The sequence below is a fragment of the Coregonus lavaretus genome (assembly GCF_964263955.1).
Source record: "Coregonus lavaretus genome assembly, chromosome: 28".
NCBI classification, from domain to species: Eukaryota; Metazoa; Chordata; class Actinopteri; order Salmoniformes; family Salmonidae; genus Coregonus; species Coregonus lavaretus.
Genome location: NC_140015.1, coordinates 11,845,752 through 11,868,750, shown reverse-complemented (window position 1 = coordinate 11,868,750; position 22,999 = coordinate 11,845,752). Strand labels below are relative to the sequence as shown.

The window sequence follows — 22,999 nt, the reverse complement described above, 5'->3', positions numbered from 1 at the left end:
TTGAGTAGATTGTTGATTAAATAAATTGTAATCCCACTTTGTAACACAATAAAATGTGAAGAGATTCAAGGGGTCTGAATACTTTTGCAAGGCAATGTATAAAGCCCATTCAAAGTGATGTGTAGTAGACAGTGTTCTCCCACTGCTCACTCCAAGACTACAAGAAGTCCAGATTTTTTACACTTTTTTTCATACTCTAATTAATTATGTTGTAATTAGGGCTGGCACAATTACCGTTTAATCGTGTAACTGACGATTATGGATGAAGGCCGTCATGAAATGTAATAACCGTCATACATTTTTTTGGGGTGTACAGTGGGGAAAAAAAGTATTTAGTCAGCCACCAATTGTGCAAGTTCTCCCACTTAGAAAGATGAGAGAGGCCTGTAATTTTCATCATAGGTACACGTCAACTATGACAGACAAATTGAGAAAAAGAATTCCAGAAAATCACATTGTAGGATTTTTTATGAATTTATTTGCAAATTATGGTGGAAAATAAGTATTTGGTCACCTACAAACAAGCAAGATTTCTGGCTCTCACAGACCTGTAACTTCTTCTTTAAGAGGCTCCTCTGTCCTCCACTTGTTACCTGTATTAATGGCACCTGTTTGAACTTGTTATCAGTATAAAAGACACCTGTCCACAACCTCAAACAGTCACACTCCAAACTCCACTATGGCCAAGACCAAAGAGCTGTCAAAGGACACCAGAAACAAAATTATAGACCTGCACCAGGCTGGGAAGACTGAATCTGCAATAGGTAAGCAGCTTGGTTTGAAGAAATCAACTGTGGGAGCAATTATTAGGAAATGGAAGATATACAAGACCACTGATAATCTCCCTCGATCTGGGGCTCCACGCAAGATCTCACGCCGTGGGGTCAAAATGATCACAAGAACGGTGAGCAAAAATCCCAGAACCACACGGGGGGACCTAATGAATGACCTGCAGAGAGCTGGGACCAAAGTAACAAAGCCTACCATCAGTAACACACTACGCCGCCAGGGACTCAAATCCTGCCATGCAAGATGTGTCCCCCTGCTTAAGCCAGTACATGTCCAGGCCCATCTGAAGTTTGCTAGAGTGCATTTGGATGATCTAGAAGAGGATTGGGAGAATGTCATATGGTCAGATGAAACCAAAATAGAACTTTTTGGTAAAAACTCAACTCGTCGTGTTTGGAGGACAAAGAATGCTGAGTTGCATCCAAAGAACACCATACCTACTGTGAAGCATGGGGGTGGAAACATCATGCTTTGGGGCTGTTTTTCTGCAAAGGGACCAGGACGACTGATCCGTGTAAAGGAAAGAATGAATGGGGCCATGTATCGTGAGATTTTGAGTGAAAACCTCCTTCCATCAGCAAGGGCATTGAAGATGAAACGTGGCTAGGTCTTTCAGCATGACAATGATCCCAAACACACCGCCCGGGCAACGAAGGAGTGGCTTCGTAAGAAGCATTTCAAGGTCCTGGAGTGGCCTAGCCAGTCTCCAGATCTCAACCCCATAGAAAATCTTTGGAGGGAGTTGAAAGTCCGTGTTGCCCAGCGACAGCCCCAAAACATCACTGCTCTAGAGGAGATCTGCATGGAGGAATGGGCCAAAAAACCAGCAACAGTGTGTGAAAACCTTGTGAAGACTTACAGAAAACGTTTGACCTGTGTCATTGCCAACAAACCGTATATAACAAAGTATTGAGAAACTTTTGTTATTGACCAAATACTTATTTTCCACCATAATTTGCAAATAAATTCATAAAAAATCCTACAATGTGATTTTCTGGATTTTTTTTCCTCATTTTGTCTGTCATAGTTGACGTGTACCTATGATGAAAATTACAGGCCTCTCTCATCTTTTTAAGTGGGAGAACTTGCACAATTGGTGGCTGACTAAATACTTTTTTCCCCCACTGTATGTGTGTGTGGAACAAACAGCTGACTGATGACGGGATGGCCGGGTATTCGTGCAGTTGAGTCAGTTTTCGCAGTATCATGGACTCTTTACAACGTGATGAAACTTTGTTGCTCCTTGCTGAAACAAGCAAAGTGTTGTCGCAAACAAGTATTTGGTTGCCTAGGCAACTCCCACTTCCTTGCAGCAGCACAGCACATGTAGTCAGCAGCAGAGGAGAAAATGTGCGTCTTAAAAATAAAACAAGTTTGCTATTCAAACGATTATTACGGTGACTGCGGTCATTTGGCTGACTAATAACAGTCATCCAAAATTCCATGGCCGTCACAGCCGTAGTTGTAATAAACAATTTTCTTGTTTGTTCAAATGAGTGTAAAGCTTACCACTAAAGAAGATATTTAACAGACCACGTTAATATTGACACAGCTCATGCACACATGCACACACAGTTACCCCTGCCCCCAAAAGGATTAGTCATTATTCCCAGCAAAATATTAACTATTTTGAGAAATGGATCAATCAAATTAATTTTGATGTACCAGACAAATAAAATAAGAAAAGTAACACAAATTAGATCATTCTTGATGCAAGTGATGACAGGGAAGTGGTATAATCCTTTTGGATCAGAGACTAAGGAGTGAAGCGGCATTAGCAGGCCAGGCATGCGCACAGCTAGGGCTCCACTGCAGCAAGGGCACTTTGGTTAGGGCACTACTGAGTGGGCATTACTGAGTGGACACTACTTTAAAGATACTCCAGATGAAGAGCTGCACTAAGGAGAGGCATCATAGAATGAACACTCTACAGGAGGCTTTAAAGAGAACCATAACAGTTTGGGAACTTCATAGAGGACATAGGAGACTATAGGGGAACTGTCCACTCCTGTCCCTGGCAGGAGTGCTGGGTTGAAGCCAGTCTGAAGGTGTGAAGGGGAGGCATCTCTCTCTCTCTCCCTGCATGGAGGAGGTCAGGGTTAAATTCTACTAGGTCTTATAAAGTGAAGTATCAGAGTTACCAGCCCGATACTCATTCTAAATATCGCTGTATGTTTCAAAGCAATTGGATGGTGAACTCAACCCATCTGTCGCCACCATTGGTGGGGCGATGAGTTGCAGCCGTTCTTTTGGAGGGGTGTGAGTGGGGGCCTTGGGGAGAAGCAGACAGGTACAGAGGCATGCCAAAACTCTTACTTAAATCCCCATCCTGTTCCCCCTAGGACTATAGCTGCCAGAAGAATAGCACCTGCGATGGACCCTATTATGATATTGGTGCCACTGGGACCTGCGCAGAGGAAGGAGGGGGAAGGAGGGGTGCAGAGGGGAACAAAACAACACCACCAAAAACACACGTCAGAGGACAGCATCAACACTGTACATCAACAACATCAACATCCGGAAAGAGAGAGAGAGAGAGAGAGAGACAGAGAGAGAGAGACAGAGAGAGAGAGACAGAGAGAGAAAGAGAGACAGAGAGAGAGAGAGACAGAGAGAGAGAGAGAGAGAGACAGAGAGATAAAGAGAGAGAGAGACAGAGAGAGAGACAGAGAGAGAGGAGGAAGAAAGAGAGTAGGATGGAGAAAGAGAGAATAAGAGAGGACGTGGGGTGGAGGAGGGAGAGCGAGGGGAGATCAGGGAGGCGACAGTTAAAAAAGGAGGGTGTTTTTATTACTTCTTTCTCATCCCCTCTCTTACTCTTTCAGCTGGACACCCTCTTGCATAGGGTGGGTTTGGTTTTTGGGACCTATGAGAGCCCTATGAGCCCTGTGTCAATGGAAAGGGAAAGGGGGATATCTAGTCAGTTGTACAACTGAATGCATTCAACCAAAATGTGTCTTCCGCATTTAACCCAACCCCTCTGAATCAGAAGCAGACTGTAAGATAGTAAGGAAGACAATTGAAGATAGAAGCCAGGTGCCTGTAACTTATAGAAACACAAAGACACAGACGCGTGCATACAGTATATGCACACATGTACACGTTCAGCATACACATTCTCACACTACCTCACTCACACATGCAGACACAAAGTCAGTCAGTTTCCCTTACTCGACTCCAGTGCCGTTTCACCCAAAACACAACTAAGGCAATAGCTATCTTAAAAGCTAGACTATAGATACCCTAAACTCCATATATGTACACAAAGATATGAAGTGATGGTAGACAGATAATGAGAGGGATAAGGGGAGAACAGACAGACAAACAGACAGACAGACAGACAAACCGACAGACACACAGAGGAGATTTTGACCTTTCTTCTCCGTGCTGGCAGGCGGCGTGGGGTCAGGGATGGGGTCAAAGACACTGCAGTCCTTCCCGGTGTAGTCCCTGTCACAGATACACTTCACCTCGTTACTGCATGTCTGAGAGAGAGAGAGAGAGAGAGAGAGAGAGAGAGAGAGAGAGAGAGAGAGAGAGAGAGAGAGAGAGAGAGAGAGAGAAAGAGAAAGATTAAATAATTGATAACACAAACCCAACAAGCTAACATGACTCTATTTCAATGCAGGCATGTGTGGTGGGGTGGTCCCTGTGTGTCTCCTCACCCCGTGGTCAGAGCAGGTGCGTCCCAGCGTGGAGCCAGAGCAGGTGCTGAGGTTGAAGGCTGCCAAGGGGAGACAGCGACGCTCCAGACACATCATGTTGGGGCCGCACGGCGTACCATCCTCTACGTAACCCAGGTCTGACCCATCCTCCAGCAGGACATGGCCCCCTCTGGACACACAGACACACAGATGGGAGAGGAGGAGGAGGGAGAGGAGGAGGAGGAGGAGGAGGAGGAGGAGTTGAGAGGAGGGGGAGAGGCAACGAGGGATAAATTCATAAATTAATCTATTCTGTTCAATCCATGAGAGCCTCCCAAACACAAACATTAAAGGGGTAGAAAGGTACAACTCACCGGCAGTCCAGGTACTTGTTCTGGTGGTATATTGTAAGGCTGGTCACTTCCCCCTCCAGATCCCCAAACTTTGGCTTCACTGTCATATTGGCACAGAACAGGAAACCACACAGCACATCCCTGAGAGAGAAAGAGAGAGCGGGGAGAGAGAGAGAGAGGAAAGAAGATGGGGGAGAAAAACATATACATCTCCGGTCATGTCTATTGTGTAATAATGAGAGTGATAGAAGACTTACGGCTTGTTGCACTGCAGCCATCCCTGGCCCTCAGGACTCCGCCCACAGTTGCCCTTCTCTGTGCCCTCTGCATTCAGCTTTTCATAGCAGAAGCGGTCTGCTGAATCTGAGACAGCACACACAACACAACACACATTAGATCCATATCATTGCCATCTGTAACTCAGATGAAGTTCCATATCAGTCCACAAGATGGCAAAGGACTGCCATGGGCATAGCCATTGAAACAGTACCAATACATGACTACTGGCCAGTGAGTAATTCAGGGGTGTGAAAGACATTCAAGAAATGAATTAATCATTAATACTTACTGTAGCCCCAAAGTCCCTTACACTGGCCATCGAGAGTCCTGCACCGACCACTATAACAACGACCCTGAGAGGGGAGAGAGAGAGAGAGAGAGAGAGAGAGAGAGAGAGAGAGAGAGAGAGAGAGAGAGAGAGAGAGAGAGAGAGAGAGAGAGAGAGAGAGAGAGATGAAAACAATGGTTAACAGTAGGACAGACATATCTCAACAACACACTGACTGCAGAGCAAAACCCCATTCAAACAAAGGTGTGCCTTACCTGACTACTGTCACACGTGTATCCATCCAGCTTGTGCACATTATGAGGGCACTGCAACAGGAGAAAATGACATACAGTATGGTTTACGCCAATTTGTAAGTCGCTCTGGATAAGAGCGTCTGCTAAATGATGTAAATGTAAATGTTTACTTCAGACCATCTCATGCTCCCAAAGACTCCATCTCCCAACATGCACCAGGGTAATAGTGTAGTGTAGAGTACAGTACCTGGCTGGAGTCTCCTGTGCAGCTCTCTGGGATGTCACAGTCATTCACAGCCTGTCTGCACACCGCTCCTCTCAGCTCATACTGACACACAAGAACAACATCCCACACATGACCTCTTCCTGTCAAGACAGTATAGTAGCACTAGCAGAATCCTAATTCTCAAGATCGGACGCTTTTATTATTAAAGCTGTGTGTAACCCTTAATAAAAATGTTGGGTAATTCAATGTTTGGTAATGAATTAGTTAAATACTGAAGAGGCACTAGCCTCCATAGAGTGGAGTATGATGAGTGTGATGAGTAATATGTAAATGAAGTGGTGGTGGTAGTGGAGGGACTCACCCTGCACCCACGGCAGCACAGTCCGCTACTGCACATGGCATCATGGGTCAGGGTACACTTCTTACAGCATGCCCCTCCACTACGGGCACACTCCTACAGCAACACAGACAAACACACACAGTCACTGAGACTGTTCATCATACCAACATCCCCATGACAGTGTCTGTCTCAAATGGAACCCTAGTGCCTTCATAGTTAAATGAAGGTTAACTCAAATAAATAAATAAAATAGTGCCCTACTTATGAGCAGGGCCCATATGGCTGTGGTCAAAAGCAGTGCACTATATAGGGAATAGGGTGCCATTTGAGACGCAGAGAGTAGCTCCATCCACACTGGAGGGTTCTGGTTCCTCATCATGTATGGGTTACAGTGCCAGTTCCTTATAGAGACCCTCACCAGCTGAGACCCACAGTCACACTCCTCCCCCGTCTCCACGAAGCCGTTCCCACACTCAGGAGGGTCCAACAGCTGATACAGAGATGGAGGGATGGAGGGACAGGAGAACAGATGGAGGGAGAGATAATAGATGGAAGGAAGAAAAGAGGAGAAGAAAAGAAAAGAGAAGGTCATAAAGAAGGGGAAGAGAGAGATAATCATGGATGGGCACAGAGCTTTATGTAAATATCTAATATGGAGAAATGAGGACATTGGGATAATTAATTAGGCTATATATAACAGCACTCCAGGGACCTTCAGCTTACACTCCACTACCCACTAGACCACCAGGCTAGGCCACCCTCCCACATCCCTCACCCACACCAGCCTCACCTTGTTGGGCTTGTTGAAGAGGCAGCTCCCGCCCCCCTGGAGCAAGAACTGGATATACTCATCAATACTGCAGCGAGAGAACTTTCTGGGCAGGTAATATCTGTACACACACAACAAGTACACGCACACATACAGAGATGCAGGGAGAGAGACAGAAGAGAGCGAGAGAGAGAAAATGGTCAAAGCCAATGATAGTGTGTTTTTTTCCAACATGTAGTGCCAAATCAAATGTGAAAATGTTTTCAGCAATTTTACAATCTGACTCAAATGTTATCATCTGTGGTACAAACATGCTGATTGTAGTAGATGGATTTGACAATAGCTTGACAATGGCTTGTCAAATCAGCATTGTACCATCTGGTTTTGAATAAGCCGAAGCCAAATCCCTCAAACGCTTGTGAGGTGTGTTCTGAAGACTGATGTACTGTATATGTAGTCCTAAAGTCAATCTTTACCCAGTGTCTTCCATAATACAACCAAGCCAAGCATCAGGACATCTGCAGTCTCCTGAGAGAGATGGAGGTAAAGGAAGAAAAGGAGGGGGAAAGAGGGAGTGAAAAGTCATGCAAGAAAATTAGGTGGTTAATGACATTCATCTTGACAAGAAGGAATTTACATTTACTCACTGAGTTAAATCCTTGAGAAAAAACTACTACTATTATTTCACGAGTAGGTTTAAATGAAATCAATCCATCACTGCCTGTACCACTCCCTCCATCTAGCCCTTCCTCCCTTCTTTTACTGAATCCATGGGCTCCTCTCTCTCTCTCTCTCTCTCTCTCTCTCTCTCTCTCTCTCTCTCTCTCATCCATCCATCCATCCATCACCCTTCCCCTGCTCTGATTGTCCTTACCCGCAGAGCTGCGTATGTTGTTCCACCTCATCCCAATGTTCTGACCCAGACTCTGGCACAGAGTGATGGCCATTGGACCCACATTCCCATACTGGAACACAAACACACACATCCACTCTGTATCAATGGCTTTCTCTTTGACTGAAGTTACACTCCTCACATTCCTCACTGAAAAAACAAAGAAATCAAAGAAGAGTCATTCTTAAATGTAGTAGCTGTGTCAGTTCCTAAACCATGACCCTGGAGTATAAGCTCATTGTTGTGAGTCACAGTCCTTTGATGCTGAGTAGGAAACACACAGTTGTCTCTCTTACCTCGTTGATGCCCCCTCCTCTGGTGAGAGAGCACACACCTCCTGTGTAGGCCGTCCCACTTCGACTGCTCTGGAATGTACGCCCCCTGGAGGACAGAGAGGAGAACAGGGGTCAAACCTGGACATGTAGTACATATAAACCTGCTGCAACCAGTCAACTATACTGACTGTGTCCCAAATGGCACCATATTCTCTTTATAGTGCACTACTATTGACCAGAGCCCTCTAAGGGAATAGTGTGGCATTTGGGATGCAAACACTGACTGCCCAAGGTTAGATACAGGAGTAGGCCCTCATATATCAACCTCCTTTCCATTTCAGGGGGACAGAGACAGGGGGCGCTCACGAGAAGAGGTGCACGACATCACTCTGCTCCTTAATGCTGTCCTTCCTGTACTTCATGAAGTTCTGCAGCGTTGTCAACGGATCCGTCACCACGGGAACCATGTTGGCCGACGACCAGGTCTCCATGGCAACCAGCACGATGCGTGTGTTCAGCTGTTCCCTGTAAATCTGCAGGCCAAACATATATTGATGGTTAGGAGCAGGGTCGTTGAGTTCAAAGGTATAAACAAATTCATATCTAGGATCATGGACATAATAAGTAAGATATGATAGATTGTTCTTGTAGGCTACAACCTAGCCTATGATCACTGATATGACTTTAACATAACAATATCATCATAATTGACTATTGGTATCAGTACAATATAAAGTACAAAAGTTAAGTATGGAGTGACAAACAGAGCTCTTACTGCATCTGCCATATTCACCACTGCTTTGGCAAAGTTCCTGGCCTGGGTAGTGGAGCGTCGCAGCTGCACAAACTGCAGACAGACAGCAAACGTTAGGTACAGTGTGCGTCACACACACGGATGCACGTACGAACACACACACATCCATTTTTTTCAGAAAAGGCTAACTCACCATTTCATAGTCATTGACCACCATCAGCTCGATGTATTTGGTCTCTGACTGCACGGTGGGCCTGCGTGGCAGCTGTCTCTTAGAGCGCCTCAGCACCTCACTGACCCGGGGATCCTTCGTCTGCTCATCACCATTACCTCTGACTCTATCACCCTCACTGTTGTCTGTGCAGTCTGGACACAATACAACACAGAGGATTGAGAAATGACATCAAAGAGAATGGATCTACCAATATCAATGTGTCTTCTCATTGGTAGGTATGAACATGAATGATTGTAGAGAGGAGAGAGGATGTAGGATGTTGCCAGTACCTGGACAGTCTGGGGATAGTCTGACATCAGGCATCCTACGCACCAGGTGGGCCCCCTCAGTCTGGAGAGGAGTCAATGAGACACCAGGAGAAAACAATGCCATCTTTACCATGTTCATCCATATTCATCATCTGCATCCATGTTACTATGAATGGATGAATCAATAACATCAACACTACTACACAGGGCTATCTATACCGTTATCTCCCAACCACCACACACACTCACCTGATTGGTCCCATCGAAAAGAGGCTCAATCCCATAAGTGAACGTCCCATCAGAAAACATACCACTGAGAGAGAGAGAGAGAGAGAGAGAGAGAGAGAGAGAGAGAGTGAGAGAGTGAGAGAGAGGGAACACGTTCATTATATATCTGTAAGACTCCCATTATATAGCAGTGATATTAAATCAAATCACATTTTATTTGCCACATGCGCCAAATACAACAGGTGTAGACATTACAGTGAAATGCTTACTTACAAGCCTTTAACCAACAATGCAGTTTTTTAAAGAAAAATGTAAAATAAAAAAGTGTTAATTAAGAAAAATAAAAAATAAAAGCAAATAGCTAAAGTGCAGCAGTAAAATAAAATATCAGTAGGGAGGCTATATACAGGGGGGTACTGGTACAGAGTCAATGTGCGGGGACACCGGCTAGTCGAGGTAATTGAGGTCATATGTACATGTGGGTAGAGTTAAAGTGACTATGCATAAATAGTAAACAGAGTAGCAGCAGTGTAAAAGAGGGGGGTGGGGTGGGGGTGGGGGGGGGGGGGGGGCAGTGCAAATAGTCCGGGTAGCCATGATGAGCTGTTCAGGAGTCTTATGGCTTGGGGGTAGAAGCTGTTGAGAAGCCTTTTGGACCTAGACTTGGCACTCCGGTACCGCTTACCGTGTGGTAGCAGAGAGAACAGTCTATGACTAGGGTGGCTTGAGTCTTTGACAATTGTTAGGGCCTTCCTCTAACACCGCCTGGTATAGAGGTCCTGGATGGCAGGAAGCTTGACCCCAGTGATGTACTGGGCCGTAGGCACTACCCTCTGTAGTGCCTTGCGGTCGGAGGCCGAGCAGTTGCCATACCAGGCGGTGATGCAACTAGTCAGGATGCTCTCGATGGTGCAGCTGTAGAACTTGTTGAGGATCTGAGGACCCATGCCACATCTTTTCAGTATCCTGAGGGGGAATAGGTTTTGTCGTGCCCCTCTTCACGACTGTCTTGGTGTGTTTGGACCATGACAGTTCGAACTTGAAGCTCTCAACCTGTTCCACTACAGCCCCGTCGATGAGAATGGGGGCGTGCTCAGTCCTCTTTTTTTTCCTGTAGTCCAAAATCATCTCCTTTGTCTTGATCACGTTGAGCGAGAGGTTGTTATCCTGGCACCACACGGCCAGGTCTCTGACCTCCTCCCTATAGGCTGTCTCATCGTTGTCGGTGATCAGGCCTACCACTGTTGTGTCGTCTGCAAACTTAATGATGGTGTTGGAGTCATGCCTGGCCATGCAGTCATGGGTGAACAGGGAGTACAGGGGGGACTGAGCACGCACCCCTGAGGGGCCACCGTGTTGAGGATCAGTATGGCAGACGTGTTGTTACCTACCCTTACCACCTGGGGGCGGCCCGTCAGGAAGTCCAGGATCCAGTTGGAGAGGGAGGTGTTTAGTCCCAGGATCCTTAGCTTAGTGTTGAGCTTTGAGGGCACTATGGTGTTGAACACTGAGCTGTAGTCAATGAATAGCATTCTCACGTAGGTGTTCCTCTTATCCAGGTGGGAAAGGGCAGTGTGGAGTACAATAGAGATTGCATCATCTGTGGATCTGTTGGGGCGGTATGCAAATTGGAGTGGGTCTAGGATTTCTGGGATAATGGTGTTGATGTGAGCCATGACCAGCCTTTCAAAGCGCTACAGACGTGAGTGCTACGGGTCGTTATTCATTTAGGCAGGTTATCTTAGTGTCCTTGGGCACAGGGACTATGGTGGTCTGCTTGAAACATGTTGGTATTACAGACTCAGTCAGGGACATGTTGAAAATGTCAGTGAAGACACTTGCCAGTTGGTCAGCACATGCTCGGTGTACACGTCCTGGTAATCCATCTGGCCCTGCAGCCTTGTGACCTGCTTAAAAGTCTTACTCACATCGGCTATGGAGAGCATGATCACATAGTCATCCGGAACAGCTGATGCTCTCATGCATGCTTCAGTGTTGCTTGCCTCGAAGCGAGCATAGTAGTGATTTAGCTCATCTGGTAGGCTTGTGTCACTGGGCAATTGCTTCCCTTTGTAGTCTGTAATAGTTTTCAAGCCCTGCCACATACGATGAGCGTCAGAGCCGGTGTAGTCCAATTCAATCTTGTCCTGTATTGACTCTTTGCCTGTTTGATGGTTCGTCGGAGGGCATAGGGGGATTTCTTATAAGCTTCCGGGTTAGAGTCCCGCTCCTTGAAAGCGGCAGCTCTACCCTTTAGCTCAGTGCGGATGTTGCCTGTAATCCATGGCTTCTGGTTGGGGTATGTACGTACGGTCACTGTGGGGACAACATCATCGATGCACTTATTGATGAAGCCAGTGACTGATGTGGTGTACTCCTCAATGCTATCTGAAGAATCCCGGAACATATTCCAGTCTGTGCTAGCAAAACAGACCTGTAGCTTAGCATCTGCGTCATCTGACCACTTTTTTATTAACCGAGTCACTGGTGCTTCCTGCTTTAGTTTTTGCTTATAAGCAGGAATCAGGAGGATAGAGTTATGGTCAGATTTGCCAAATGGAGGGCGAGGGAGAGCTTTGTATGCGTCTCTGTGTGTGGAGTAAAGGTGGTCTAGAGTTTTTTTTCCTCTGGTTGCACATTGAACATGCTGATAGAAATGAGGTAGAACGGATTTAAGTTTCCCTGCATTAAAGTCCACGGCCACTACGAGCGCTGCCTCTGGATGAGCGTTTTCCTGTCTGCTTATGGCCTTATACAGCTCATTGAGTGCAATCTTAGTGCCGGCATCGGTTTGTGGTGGTAGATAGACAGCTACAAAAAATATAGATGAAAACTCTCTTGGTAAATAGTGTGGTCTACAGCTTATAATGCGATACTCTACCTCAGGCGAGCAAAACCTTGAGACTTCCTTAGTAAGATGCCATTTAACTTATCAAAGCCATAGTGCCAGTATTGTACCAAGTCAGTGTGGTGAGGCAAGGCCATTGACAGACAGTATATAACTATGGGGAGAGGCTCACCATAGGCCAAGACAGGTGGAGAGAGCTCCCCAGGACTCTGGTAAGCCCCTCAACCTCCCTTGGTAGTAGCAGTGCTCCCCTCCCTGTGGACACAAATACCATACTATTGTTAATATACAGTCACATGCTCAAGTAAGTCGACTGCGTAGTGGTACATTGGTTTGTAGGTTTCCACACACTGACTGAGGAGGACGGGGATGCTCATTTCACAGTCCCCTAAAAAAACAACATGGAGTCCCCAGGAGTTGTGCTTTAAACAGTTTCTACTTCTATTCTCTCTGTCTCTCTGTCTGTCTCTCTCTCCCTCCCTCCATTATACTGCCAGCAGTATGTACTATATGTGACCTACTTGTCCTCCACTCTACTCTATTCCTACTTTAGCTACCGCTCTGACAAAGCAGGGGTCTTCTTTTCAGGGAGCTTATACATAAATCCAACATTATGTTGCTCCACAGTGGGAACAGCATGGCAGGAACAACATGGAGTGAGAATGCATTGGGCTGGCTAAGAATAAACCTGTTCCTAGAGCAGTGGATGCTAAAGTGTGGAAGAGGAGAACCACACACGAGACCTCAACACAGAGGAAGAAGAGGGCATCCATTTACAACACTAATGCTCATTCTGAATAAAACATCTATCCATCTCACAATCTTGCCTGCAACCAGCTGAGCCCCATCCTTCATTGGTGTGAAAGAGCCTACTCTAACACTTAAAATGTTTAAAACAATCACTTTTAAAAACAGCAGAGCAAATAAAACCATTGGCAGTAAAAACATCACCTTGGTTGGAGAACTCCCCAAACACTTCTTACACATGGTTAGAAAGACAATGAGAACACAGTAACAATTAACAAGACAATTAGCAGTTGGGGTGTGTGCAATCGGTAATCAGGACAGGCTATGGAATGTTTGAATTGAATGGCAAATAAACAGAAATACAAAGAGAAGCATATTAGGCTACTTGCTTTGACAGTTATACACTCAGTGGCCTGTTTATTAGGTACACCCATCTAGTACTGGGTCGGACCCCCCTTTGCATGGAAACGTTGCTCAATTGGTATCAAGGGACCTAACGTGTGCCAGGAAAACATTCCCAACACCATTACACCACCACCAGCCTGTACAGTTGACACCAGACAGGATGGGGCCATGGACTCATGCTGCTTACGCCAAATCCTGACTCTGCCATCAGCAAGACACAACAGGAACTGGGATTCGTTGGACCAGGCAATGTTTTTCCACTCCTCAATTGTCCATTGTTTTTGATCACGTGCCCACTGGAGCCGCTTCTTCTTGTTTTTAGCTGATAGGAGTGGAACCCGGTGTGGTCGTCTGCTGCAATAGCCCATCCGTGACAAGGACCTCGTGAAGAGTTGTGCATTCCGAGATACCATTCTGCACACCACTGTTGTACTGCGCCATTATTTGCCTGTTCGTGACCTGTCCATTAGCTTGCACGATTCTTGCCATTCTGCTTCGACCTCTCATCAACGAGCTGTTTTCGCCCACAGGACTGACGCTGACCAGATGTTTGTTGTTTGTCGCATCATTCTCTGTAAAACCTAGACACTGTCGTGCCTTAAAAGCCCAGGAGGCAGGACGTTTCTGAGATACCACTCAAAATAGCTTAGGTCACTCGTTTTGCCCATTCTAACGATCAATTGAATAGTAACTGAATGCCTCGTTGCCTGTCTGCCTGCTTTATATAGCAAACACGGCCACGCGACTCACTGTCTGTAGGAGCAAACCATTTCCATGAACGGGGTGGTGTACCTAAGTATAAGTCTGAGTATAAGTCTCTAGTCCAGGTGAAGGCCTCTCCTTCAAAATTAGTCTCCTTCAAAAGATTAGAAACACTTTCCCGTAATGACTCATCTAAAGTGGTCATTGAGCCACTACTGAGTATGAGATTGGGATAGCAGGAATACAATACCACTCTAATAAAAGCAGAGATAGAGAGAGACACAGCAACCACAGTTGGCATAGAGTAAAGTGCTTGGCCTGGTCTGGCAGGTCTGGCAGTGCGAGTATGTGGCTCCATCCCTGCAGGCGTACTGTACATCCTCCCACCCACACCACTGCTCTCTGAAAGAACCAACTGTCTGCAAAACCACACACAGAATTACTCTCTCTGATACCATCACCCATCCTGCCGTTGTATTCACTGGCCTTTTACTCTCATTTTTCCTCTTCCTTCTCCTCCCCTCTCTCTCTCTGTCTTATTTCATTCTCCTCTCTGCCAAGAACTTAATGACACTGCAGAGCTGACTCGTTGCCATGGGAACAGGCTCCTGATTGGCTAGTGTGGGCAGAGGGAGAGTTGGGAATGAGAGTGGGTGTGGATCAAAGGGAGGCTCTTGCTGAGGCTGGGGGGCGAGGGGCAGTTAGTAACGTGTGTAGTACAATGAACCAAATAGAAAAAAACACTACTTTTCCCCACTGGTTTTCTGGAGGCACTGACATTCCTGTAGTAGTCTACTAGCCACTCAATCACACAGTGCATTCCTGATACTGTAGCACTCATTCATTTTCACTTACTTTTCATGAGATTGTGGTCAACACTAATGTCATTCCATCTGATAAGGATGGGCGTATCTGATTTCAGTAAGACACAAAACAGATCTCTATAGCCTACTGGACAATAACATACAATGTCTACAATATGTCTACAGTATGTCTACAGTTTGTCTACAGTACGCAGAAAACACAGGAGCTTTATCAGAGGCATGGTTAGAACTTCTATTATAACTAGGGACATGTGTTTTGCACAATCATGTGACATAGCAAGAATTTATCCTGTATTTTAAGCCTTATCCAAAAATGAATTACACCAAAAATGAAAGCAATTGTCTGAGGATGGTGCTGGATCTGACTTAAAAAGAAAATGGGACAGTTTGTTGAAAAAGCTTTAAATAACGGTTAAAATCCAGGCATATCAAATGATTGCGCAAAATACAGGGCCCTAATTAAAACATACATACAAACACACACACAAACACACACACAAACACACACACAAACACACACACTACCATAGACTGTGAGGGTTTGCCGTCTTGGTGAAAGTGGCGCTCCACATAGTCTGAGGACAGGAGGTGGCTGTAGAGAGAAAACACACAGAAACACCTCTGTTATTGTGACAGACACCTCTCTCATAAACTATACCTCAAGCCAAGCTCCACACTATGTCTAAGACAACAAGGCATATCCTTTATGTTTACGGTTTATCCTCTTTCTCTGTAGTCTGTTCTGTTTGTGAATAGATATGCAGTCTGTATGAATATGGTCCATTCTTAACGTAATTCCATGTCAGTGTGCATGCATGAGGGCGTAGTGTAATGCATGGCTGTAGAGTACAGTATGTGGATGTGATTTATGACATTATCGTAGCTAGGCAGTAGCCAAAATAGAGTAGCGGTGGTCTGTTGTGTTGACTACCTTACTGCACTGTAGGGGAGTTACAGTACATTAAGCACATGAATAATAAAGTCATGATAATCCAGGACACTCTCTCGCTCTGCCCCCCCCCCCCCCCCCTCTTTCTGTCTCCTTCCTGTCTCTCTCTCTAGTCTCTCTAGGGTGGTTAGCTGTACTGATGGAGCTCTCAGGGTCTCTGTGTCCCTAATGCTCCACTACACACTTGATCATGTGTCATAAATGGAAGGAGCAAAGTGTATTTGCTAATGGTAGCGGTTATGGCAATGCCAATGTTGATGACTGTGGCGATTAAGAAAATACGGACTGATGGAAATGGATGTGGCGAATACGCCGATCAAGATGATAAATCAAAATTGTGCACAAATCAAATCTACTCACTGGTTTAACTCCAGGTCCAGGGTGAAGGTGTGTCCAAAGGCTTCCACCTGGAAACAACTCTGGGCCAAATGGACTGTCTTAAATAGTAAGAGAGAGAGAGAGAGACAGAGAGAGAGACAGAGAGAGAGACAGAGACAGAGAGAGAGAGAGAGAGAGAGAGAGAGAGAGAGAGAGAGAGAGAGAGAGAGAGAGAGAGAGAGAGAGAGAGAGAGAGAGAGGAGAGAGAGATGAGAGAGAGAGAGAGAGAGAGAGAGAGAGAGAGAGAGGATAGAGAGAGAGAGAAGAGAGAGAGAGAGAGAGAGAGAGAGAGAGAGAGAGAGAGAGAGAGAGAGAGAGAGAGAGAGAGAGAGAGAGAGAGAGAGAGAGAGAGAGAGACATTACAGGAATAACCACTTAAAAGTAAACCACTCTAATAGCAGTTCACCCGTTTGGTGAGTCACAATGGCAGCTATCAACCTTTAAGAAGTATAACAAACAAAAATACATAAAGACATTTCTGCTAGCACAATACTGCATATGTATCAAAAGCAATTTAGCAGCTAACATAGTTGGATTGATAAAGTGTCCAGTGATTTGGCTGGACTGATTCCATTCCAACATGCATTACTGACGCCATCCAGGAAGTGCATTTGTGTTCAGTGATAGAGATGCAAGGGCAGAGGGTTTACAGGCTTTAAATATCCATCTACATTAAGCTGGTGTGAAGCCAATGTGTCCATACTGTCAGCTGCCAAAAAACTGAGAGGTAAGAAAGCAAGGAGGAGCTTTACTGGCTGCCAGAGATTTATAGCTGTCAAAACACAGTGTTGCCAAAAGCACAAACAGTGCCAGCGTTCAATCCCATGCCACAGTAATTCAGTCTGCAGGATACAGGCTGCAGTGAATCACAGGACTTTCACTGAGACAAGTCTCCCATTCGGAAATCATTCCCTCCAATCATTCCACACAACTCAACTTCAGCTGGAGCAAGGAGAGGGTAGTTCTGCTGCTTGGCTCAAGGAAGGACTAAAATGTGGTGTCATGGATATCAATCCAAGGATTTTCGTGTGAAGTAATCAAGACTGTTTATTTTGGTAAATCAATAGATCAATAGATTTGTTTGAATCCATCAGTATTTATCAGCCCTGAATTATAACACCCCTCAGGATATTTAGGTGGTAAACAGCAACACCCTGTCTGTAAGACCAAGGCATCTTGATACTGTTCTAACCCCAATGTCATTACTCAGGGAACCTTGTCATAGCAGGTTCATTACTCAGTAACAACCAGTGATTTTAAATAACTATTTGAAATGTGCACATGCTGTAGAAAGATATATCTTCACTTCCAGTCCATTGATAAGGAAAGCCACTTGTAAAAACAGTAGGCTATACAACTTGGAATCAACGTTAACATTTTACATTTACATTTTAGTCATTTAGCAGACGCTCTTATCCAGAGCGACTTACAGGAGCAATTAGGGTTAAGTGCCTTGCTCAAGGGCACATTTACGTCATTTAGCAGACGCTCTTATCCAGAGCGACTACAAATTGGTGCATTCACCCTATAGGCAGTGGGATAACCACTTTACAATTATACTTTTTTTTTTTTTTTTGGGGGGGGGGGTAGAAGGATTACTTTATCCTATCCCAGGTGTTCCTTAAAGAGGTGGGGTTTCAAATGTCTCCGAACGACAGCTAGGAATATTCCATCTAAACTTGTTTAGAATTCTCTGTAAAAAAATTTAAGAACTTATGACTACAGAAAAAACTACTGAGGATAAAAATAAATTAAATGTAACCAACAGAATCCTCCTAATTAAGTAAAAATATCACTCTATACCAATTATACCACTTCTCAAAAACAACTCCAAAAACAACAACACCGGGTTTTTGCACGATCTCCATCTAAATACCCATGAGCCTCTTTAAATATTTCAATCACATCACACGGTAGGTTAAACCAATCAGTGTAATCAGAGCGAGATTTATCTCCAGATGAGTGTAATGATTCTCTCAACCAACTCAACACTCAACCCACCAGAGGGATATACTACAAAGCAGGATCAATAAATTAGCCAGCTAACTTTGATAAACAACCAGAAATAACTATTGATTTTTTGATTCATTAAGAAAGCTAAACTTAGAAATGTGTTTTTGGTTGTTGAGTCAATTACACCATGCCCATTTCAAGCTTATCCTTTAAAATATAAAATAATATATATATATATATATATATCAGAATATTTAGGCAAGTTAGCTGGCTAACTCATTGATCTCTGGTGTCCCATTGAAGGATGTAGACCTACATATAACCTCACCCTCCATCCCACGTACACCTTACTCTTCAGAGACAGAGAGAGGGTGTATGAAAGATAAAGAAAGAGAGGGGTTGGAGGGTGAGGTAGAGTGTAGGTCTGAGAGAGAGAGAGAGAGAGAGAGAGAGAGAGAGAGAGAGAGAGAGAGAGAGAGAGAGTAAGAGATAGAAGAAAAAAAAAGTGGGTGATTTTGTACCAGTGGAGTTTTTGGCCCAAGTAGCACTTCTCACACAGGCCTGTTGAATCATTGATGGGGACATACTTCAACACACCATTGAATAATAGAGGAATGGAGGAGAGAGGAGCTCTCCATGAGAGATCTGAATGTTTCACCACACAGAGCCTTTTATCATGAGGAGATGAGGCCAAGCAGTTAAAAATCACATTCACACAACAGGCTTCTGTTTCAGATCTCTTTCAGATACTCTTGTCTCCGGTGGACTGTAATTATGAATCTGTGGCATGGGGTGGCATAGTGGGGGAGTACAGTAGGTCAGAAGGTTTTGGGTTCAAGTCCCAGATATTGTGCCCCAACATAGGGTGTAATGCCCGTTGGTTACAGTTAAATATATATACTAAACAAAAATCTAAACGCAACATGGAACAATTTCAAAGATTTTACTGAGTTACAGTTCATATAAGGAAATCAGTCAGTTTAAATAAATGAATTAGGCCCTAATCTATGGCTTTCACATGACTGGGAATACAGATATGAATTTGTTGGTCACAGATGAATGTAGAGGCGTGGATCAGAAAACCAGCCAGTATCTGGTGTGACCACCATTTGCCACATGCAGCGTAACACATCTCCTTAGCATAGAGTTGATCAGGCTGTTGATTGTAGCCTGTGGAATGTAGTCCCACTTCTCTTCAACGGCTGTGTGAAGTTGCTGGATATTGGCGGGAACTGGAACACGCTGTTGTACACGTTGATCCAGACTCCAGAGCATCCCAAACATGCTCGATGGGTGACATGTCTGGTGAGTATGCAGGCAATGTTTTAACTGGGACATTTTCAGCTTCCAGGAATTGTGTACAGATCCTTGTGACATGGGGCCATGCATTATCCTGCTGAAGCGGATGAATGTCACGACAATGGGCAACAGGATCTCGTCACGGTATTTCTGTGCATTCAAATTGCACAGAAATATTGACAACAGAAAACTACGCGCCCACACGGCACCATACTGCGGTTGTGAAGCCGGTTGGACGTACTTCCGAATTCTCTAAAAACGACGTTGGAGGTGGCTTATGGTAGAGAAATGAACATTCAATTCTCTGGCAACAGCTCTGGTGGACATTCCTGCAGTCAGCATGCCAATTGCACGCTCCCTCCAAATTTGAGACATCGGTGGCATTGTGTTGTGTGACAAAACCGCACATTTTAGAGTGGCCTTTTATTGTCCCCAGCACAAGGTGCACCTGTGTAATGATCATGCTGTTTAATCAGCTTCTTGATATGCCACACCTGTCAAGTGGATGGATTATCTTGGCAAAGGAGAAATGCTCACTAACAGGGATGTAAAACAAATTTGTGCACCAAATTTGAGAGAAATACGTTTCTTGTGCATATGGAACATTTCTGGGATCTTCTATTTCAGCTCATGAAACATAGGACCAACACACATGTTGCGTTTACATTTTTGTTCAGTGTATATATATATATATATATATATATATATATATAGCAGTTGCTGTTTTGCAAGACCAGAAAGGACTTGGTGGTCATTATCTGATGCTGGTTAATAAAGGGCAAACTTAGTGGGCTTAGAGGTTGCAGCAAACCACCTCCCTTCGCTGTCATTCAGTGAGGGCAGAGCATGTGGCACACAGTACTGCATTGCTCTTGACCAACTGGCAGAGGTGCCCCAGACATACAGCAGGAGAGAGCCAGTGGGTCTTGCATCAATTAGTCACACCCAAACCAGGTTTCTGACTAAGAATGGCTTTATCCCTCAGTGCAGACACAAGCTAGCTGAAGACACCAGTCACAGAGTGGAAGTTAGGGCAATATGGGACTGATGATAGGCTTGTGCAGTTTGGGATGGATCTCATGATAAACTTAGTAAACAAGAGACAGGCCAAAACAGGCAAGAAAGGGTTCGCACAAATAATTTGGGTGGGGAGAAACCATTAGTTTAAATAATGAACTGGGAATGTAATACAAGAGAGGGAATGCAAGAGAGGGAAAGGAAACGAATAAATAACTCCAATAAAAACAGGTTGCCACACCCACTTCTCCATTATAGACAGAGGTCTATACTTACCGAGGTGCCTCCCGTGGTATTCTTCACGCGGGTATCCAAATAGCCGTGGGACATTTCTTCCTCCGACTCCATCTGCTGCACCAGCCGCTTTGGATAGGTGACTTCGGCCGCAATGTCGCTGCTGTCTCCCTGCTCCTCTGGCGAGAACCAGTCCCACAAACTCGCATCCCGCACCAAAGTCGACCTGCCCCCGCCTGTAACGCGGGAGACCGGGTATAACATGAGGGGTTTGAGTCGACCTGATAACTGCCAACTTTAAACCCCACACAGATTATCACACAGAAAAACGATAATTGTTTTTAAAATGATATTTGACATAAATAGGCTGATATGGCACGGCGTCAGGCGCTGGTTCTACGCGCGAGCCCTGGGTGTAGGGGCAATAGCGCTGCGGTGAAAATGTGTTGATGCAGCAAATCTACGGCATCCGTAGAACTGAAGGGAGAGGGATCTTAAAAACACTACGTTCTTGGCACAGAGGCAACTATCTCCAGCTGCGCGCTACCACCACACACACTATTGTAGACTAGTCTACAGAGGAAGAAGTGATTGCAGATGCAAAAATTGGGAATAGCCTACATTGGGCAGGGGTAAACTTGGAAATGAAAAGGGTGCTTCCCCCCTCTCCCGTCATCCCTCTTACCTGACACCGCAAGCCTCTCGCCCACTGCAGCAAAGACAAAGCACCACACCGCCAGCATGATGTTCACATATTCCCCCGAATTAACATCGAGTGCGTTACAATGTAACAGGCGCAGACAAAAAGAAAACCGACGCTCAAACGATTATGGCGAGAGAGAAAAAACACCGAGTGAATCTGGTTGACAGCTGATGCTCGTCCCCTCATCTCCCCGTTCAGCTCGTAGCTTACAGTCTCACCGATATCAGGCAATGTAATTAAATAGCCTATCACTAAATGAAGAAACAAATAGGCCTAATAGCCTATGCCAGAGCCGATCAATATTGGAATTGACATATTAGCCTAGATTATGTAGAATAGGTCAAATGGGGAGATTTGAGTGCACGTATGCATAAATCCTACAGGATTGTGCGTGTGTAAGCTGTATCTATGCATGAGTGTATGCGAATCTGCGGTATGTGGAAATGGTAGATATAAAATGAACAGAATTGCTTTGGGTCTGCGGTGATGAGGACACGTGGGACCATAGTACCCTCCCCTCATTCTATCTCCAAGCGTCCTCCCGTTGCCATGCAGTTCTCTAGCGGCACAAGAGATGATGCGACAACCTGGGTACCAAGGTGCCAATTGAGGTAGACATAGTAGGGTTCTGTGTGTTCATTCATTTTCTATCAGGATTTATGAATGGCAAGAGTCAATACGAGTAATTCATGAAGATTCTGAACAGATAGGTCCATGGATGGATGAGGTGGGAAAAATGTTCTTCAGAGAAAACACAATAGCCTGCAGTGTCCTATAGAAATTGACTTGCATTGTCCAGGGGCCTACATATTGGTTAGTATTGTGGTGCAGCTAAACTCACTAACATAATGTATTGTAATGAACAAAATGGAGATCCACACAGCCATTGAAAAGTGGTATCCAACAGCATGACATGGTGCACCCATTGTGCCCAGAGGTGTGTATGGTAAATACAGATTCCAGTTTCCCTCTCTATCTCCAGCTTTCCACTACCATGAGGAGACACAGAAGCTGCAGGCCCACATTGGGAAATGGGACAGTGGAGAGTGTGGAGTGATGACAAGCTATTGTTGGAAGAAGTGGGCTTGACTAGCAGGCTGTGTGTGTGTGTGTGTTGGAGCTGATAATACGTTTCCTGAGGAGACTCCCTGTAAGCTGGATGTCTTAGATGTTGTTGTGCACAAAGTAATAATCATGCCTCAATGTGCCAGTTCATTAAAGGAGAATTTGGCTTTTTTACAACCAAATACATTTTTTTGATGTAAATGGCATGTTATAGAAGGGTCCAGACTAGAGGTCTTCATGGGTCCGACTGAACCCGAATACCCGAGACCCGACCCAGGAACCGAGTGGGTCTGTGTCCAAAATTCTAACTTTTCCCTCGGG

At 45.0% G+C, this 22,999-nt stretch overlaps 1 protein-coding gene across 1 annotated transcript; it reads right to left on the bottom strand.

The window, feature by feature from the left end:
• Window positions 1-3,101: 3,101 nt before the first annotated feature.
• LOC311103501 (disintegrin and metalloproteinase domain-containing protein 11-like) lies at window positions 3,102-21,653 on the bottom strand (the record flags this gene model as incomplete). Its single annotated transcript, XM_084145073.1, has 24 exons — window positions 3,102-3,196; window positions 4,163-4,274; window positions 4,455-4,623; window positions 4,808-4,927; window positions 5,044-5,149; window positions 5,355-5,418; window positions 5,609-5,659; window positions 5,835-5,915; window positions 6,175-6,267; window positions 6,572-6,643; window positions 6,944-7,043; window positions 7,399-7,450; window positions 7,797-7,887; window positions 8,111-8,195; window positions 8,456-8,622; window positions 8,865-8,936; window positions 9,037-9,209; window positions 9,348-9,408; window positions 9,576-9,639; window positions 12,575-12,657; window positions 15,606-15,672; window positions 16,390-16,462; window positions 20,949-21,146; window positions 21,596-21,653. The coding sequence occupies 24 exons, from the start codon at window positions 21,651-21,653 to the stop codon at window positions 3,102-3,104; spliced, it is 2,307 nt and encodes a 768-aa protein (XP_084001199.1).
• Between the last annotated feature and the right edge of the window lie 1,346 nt (window positions 21,654-22,999).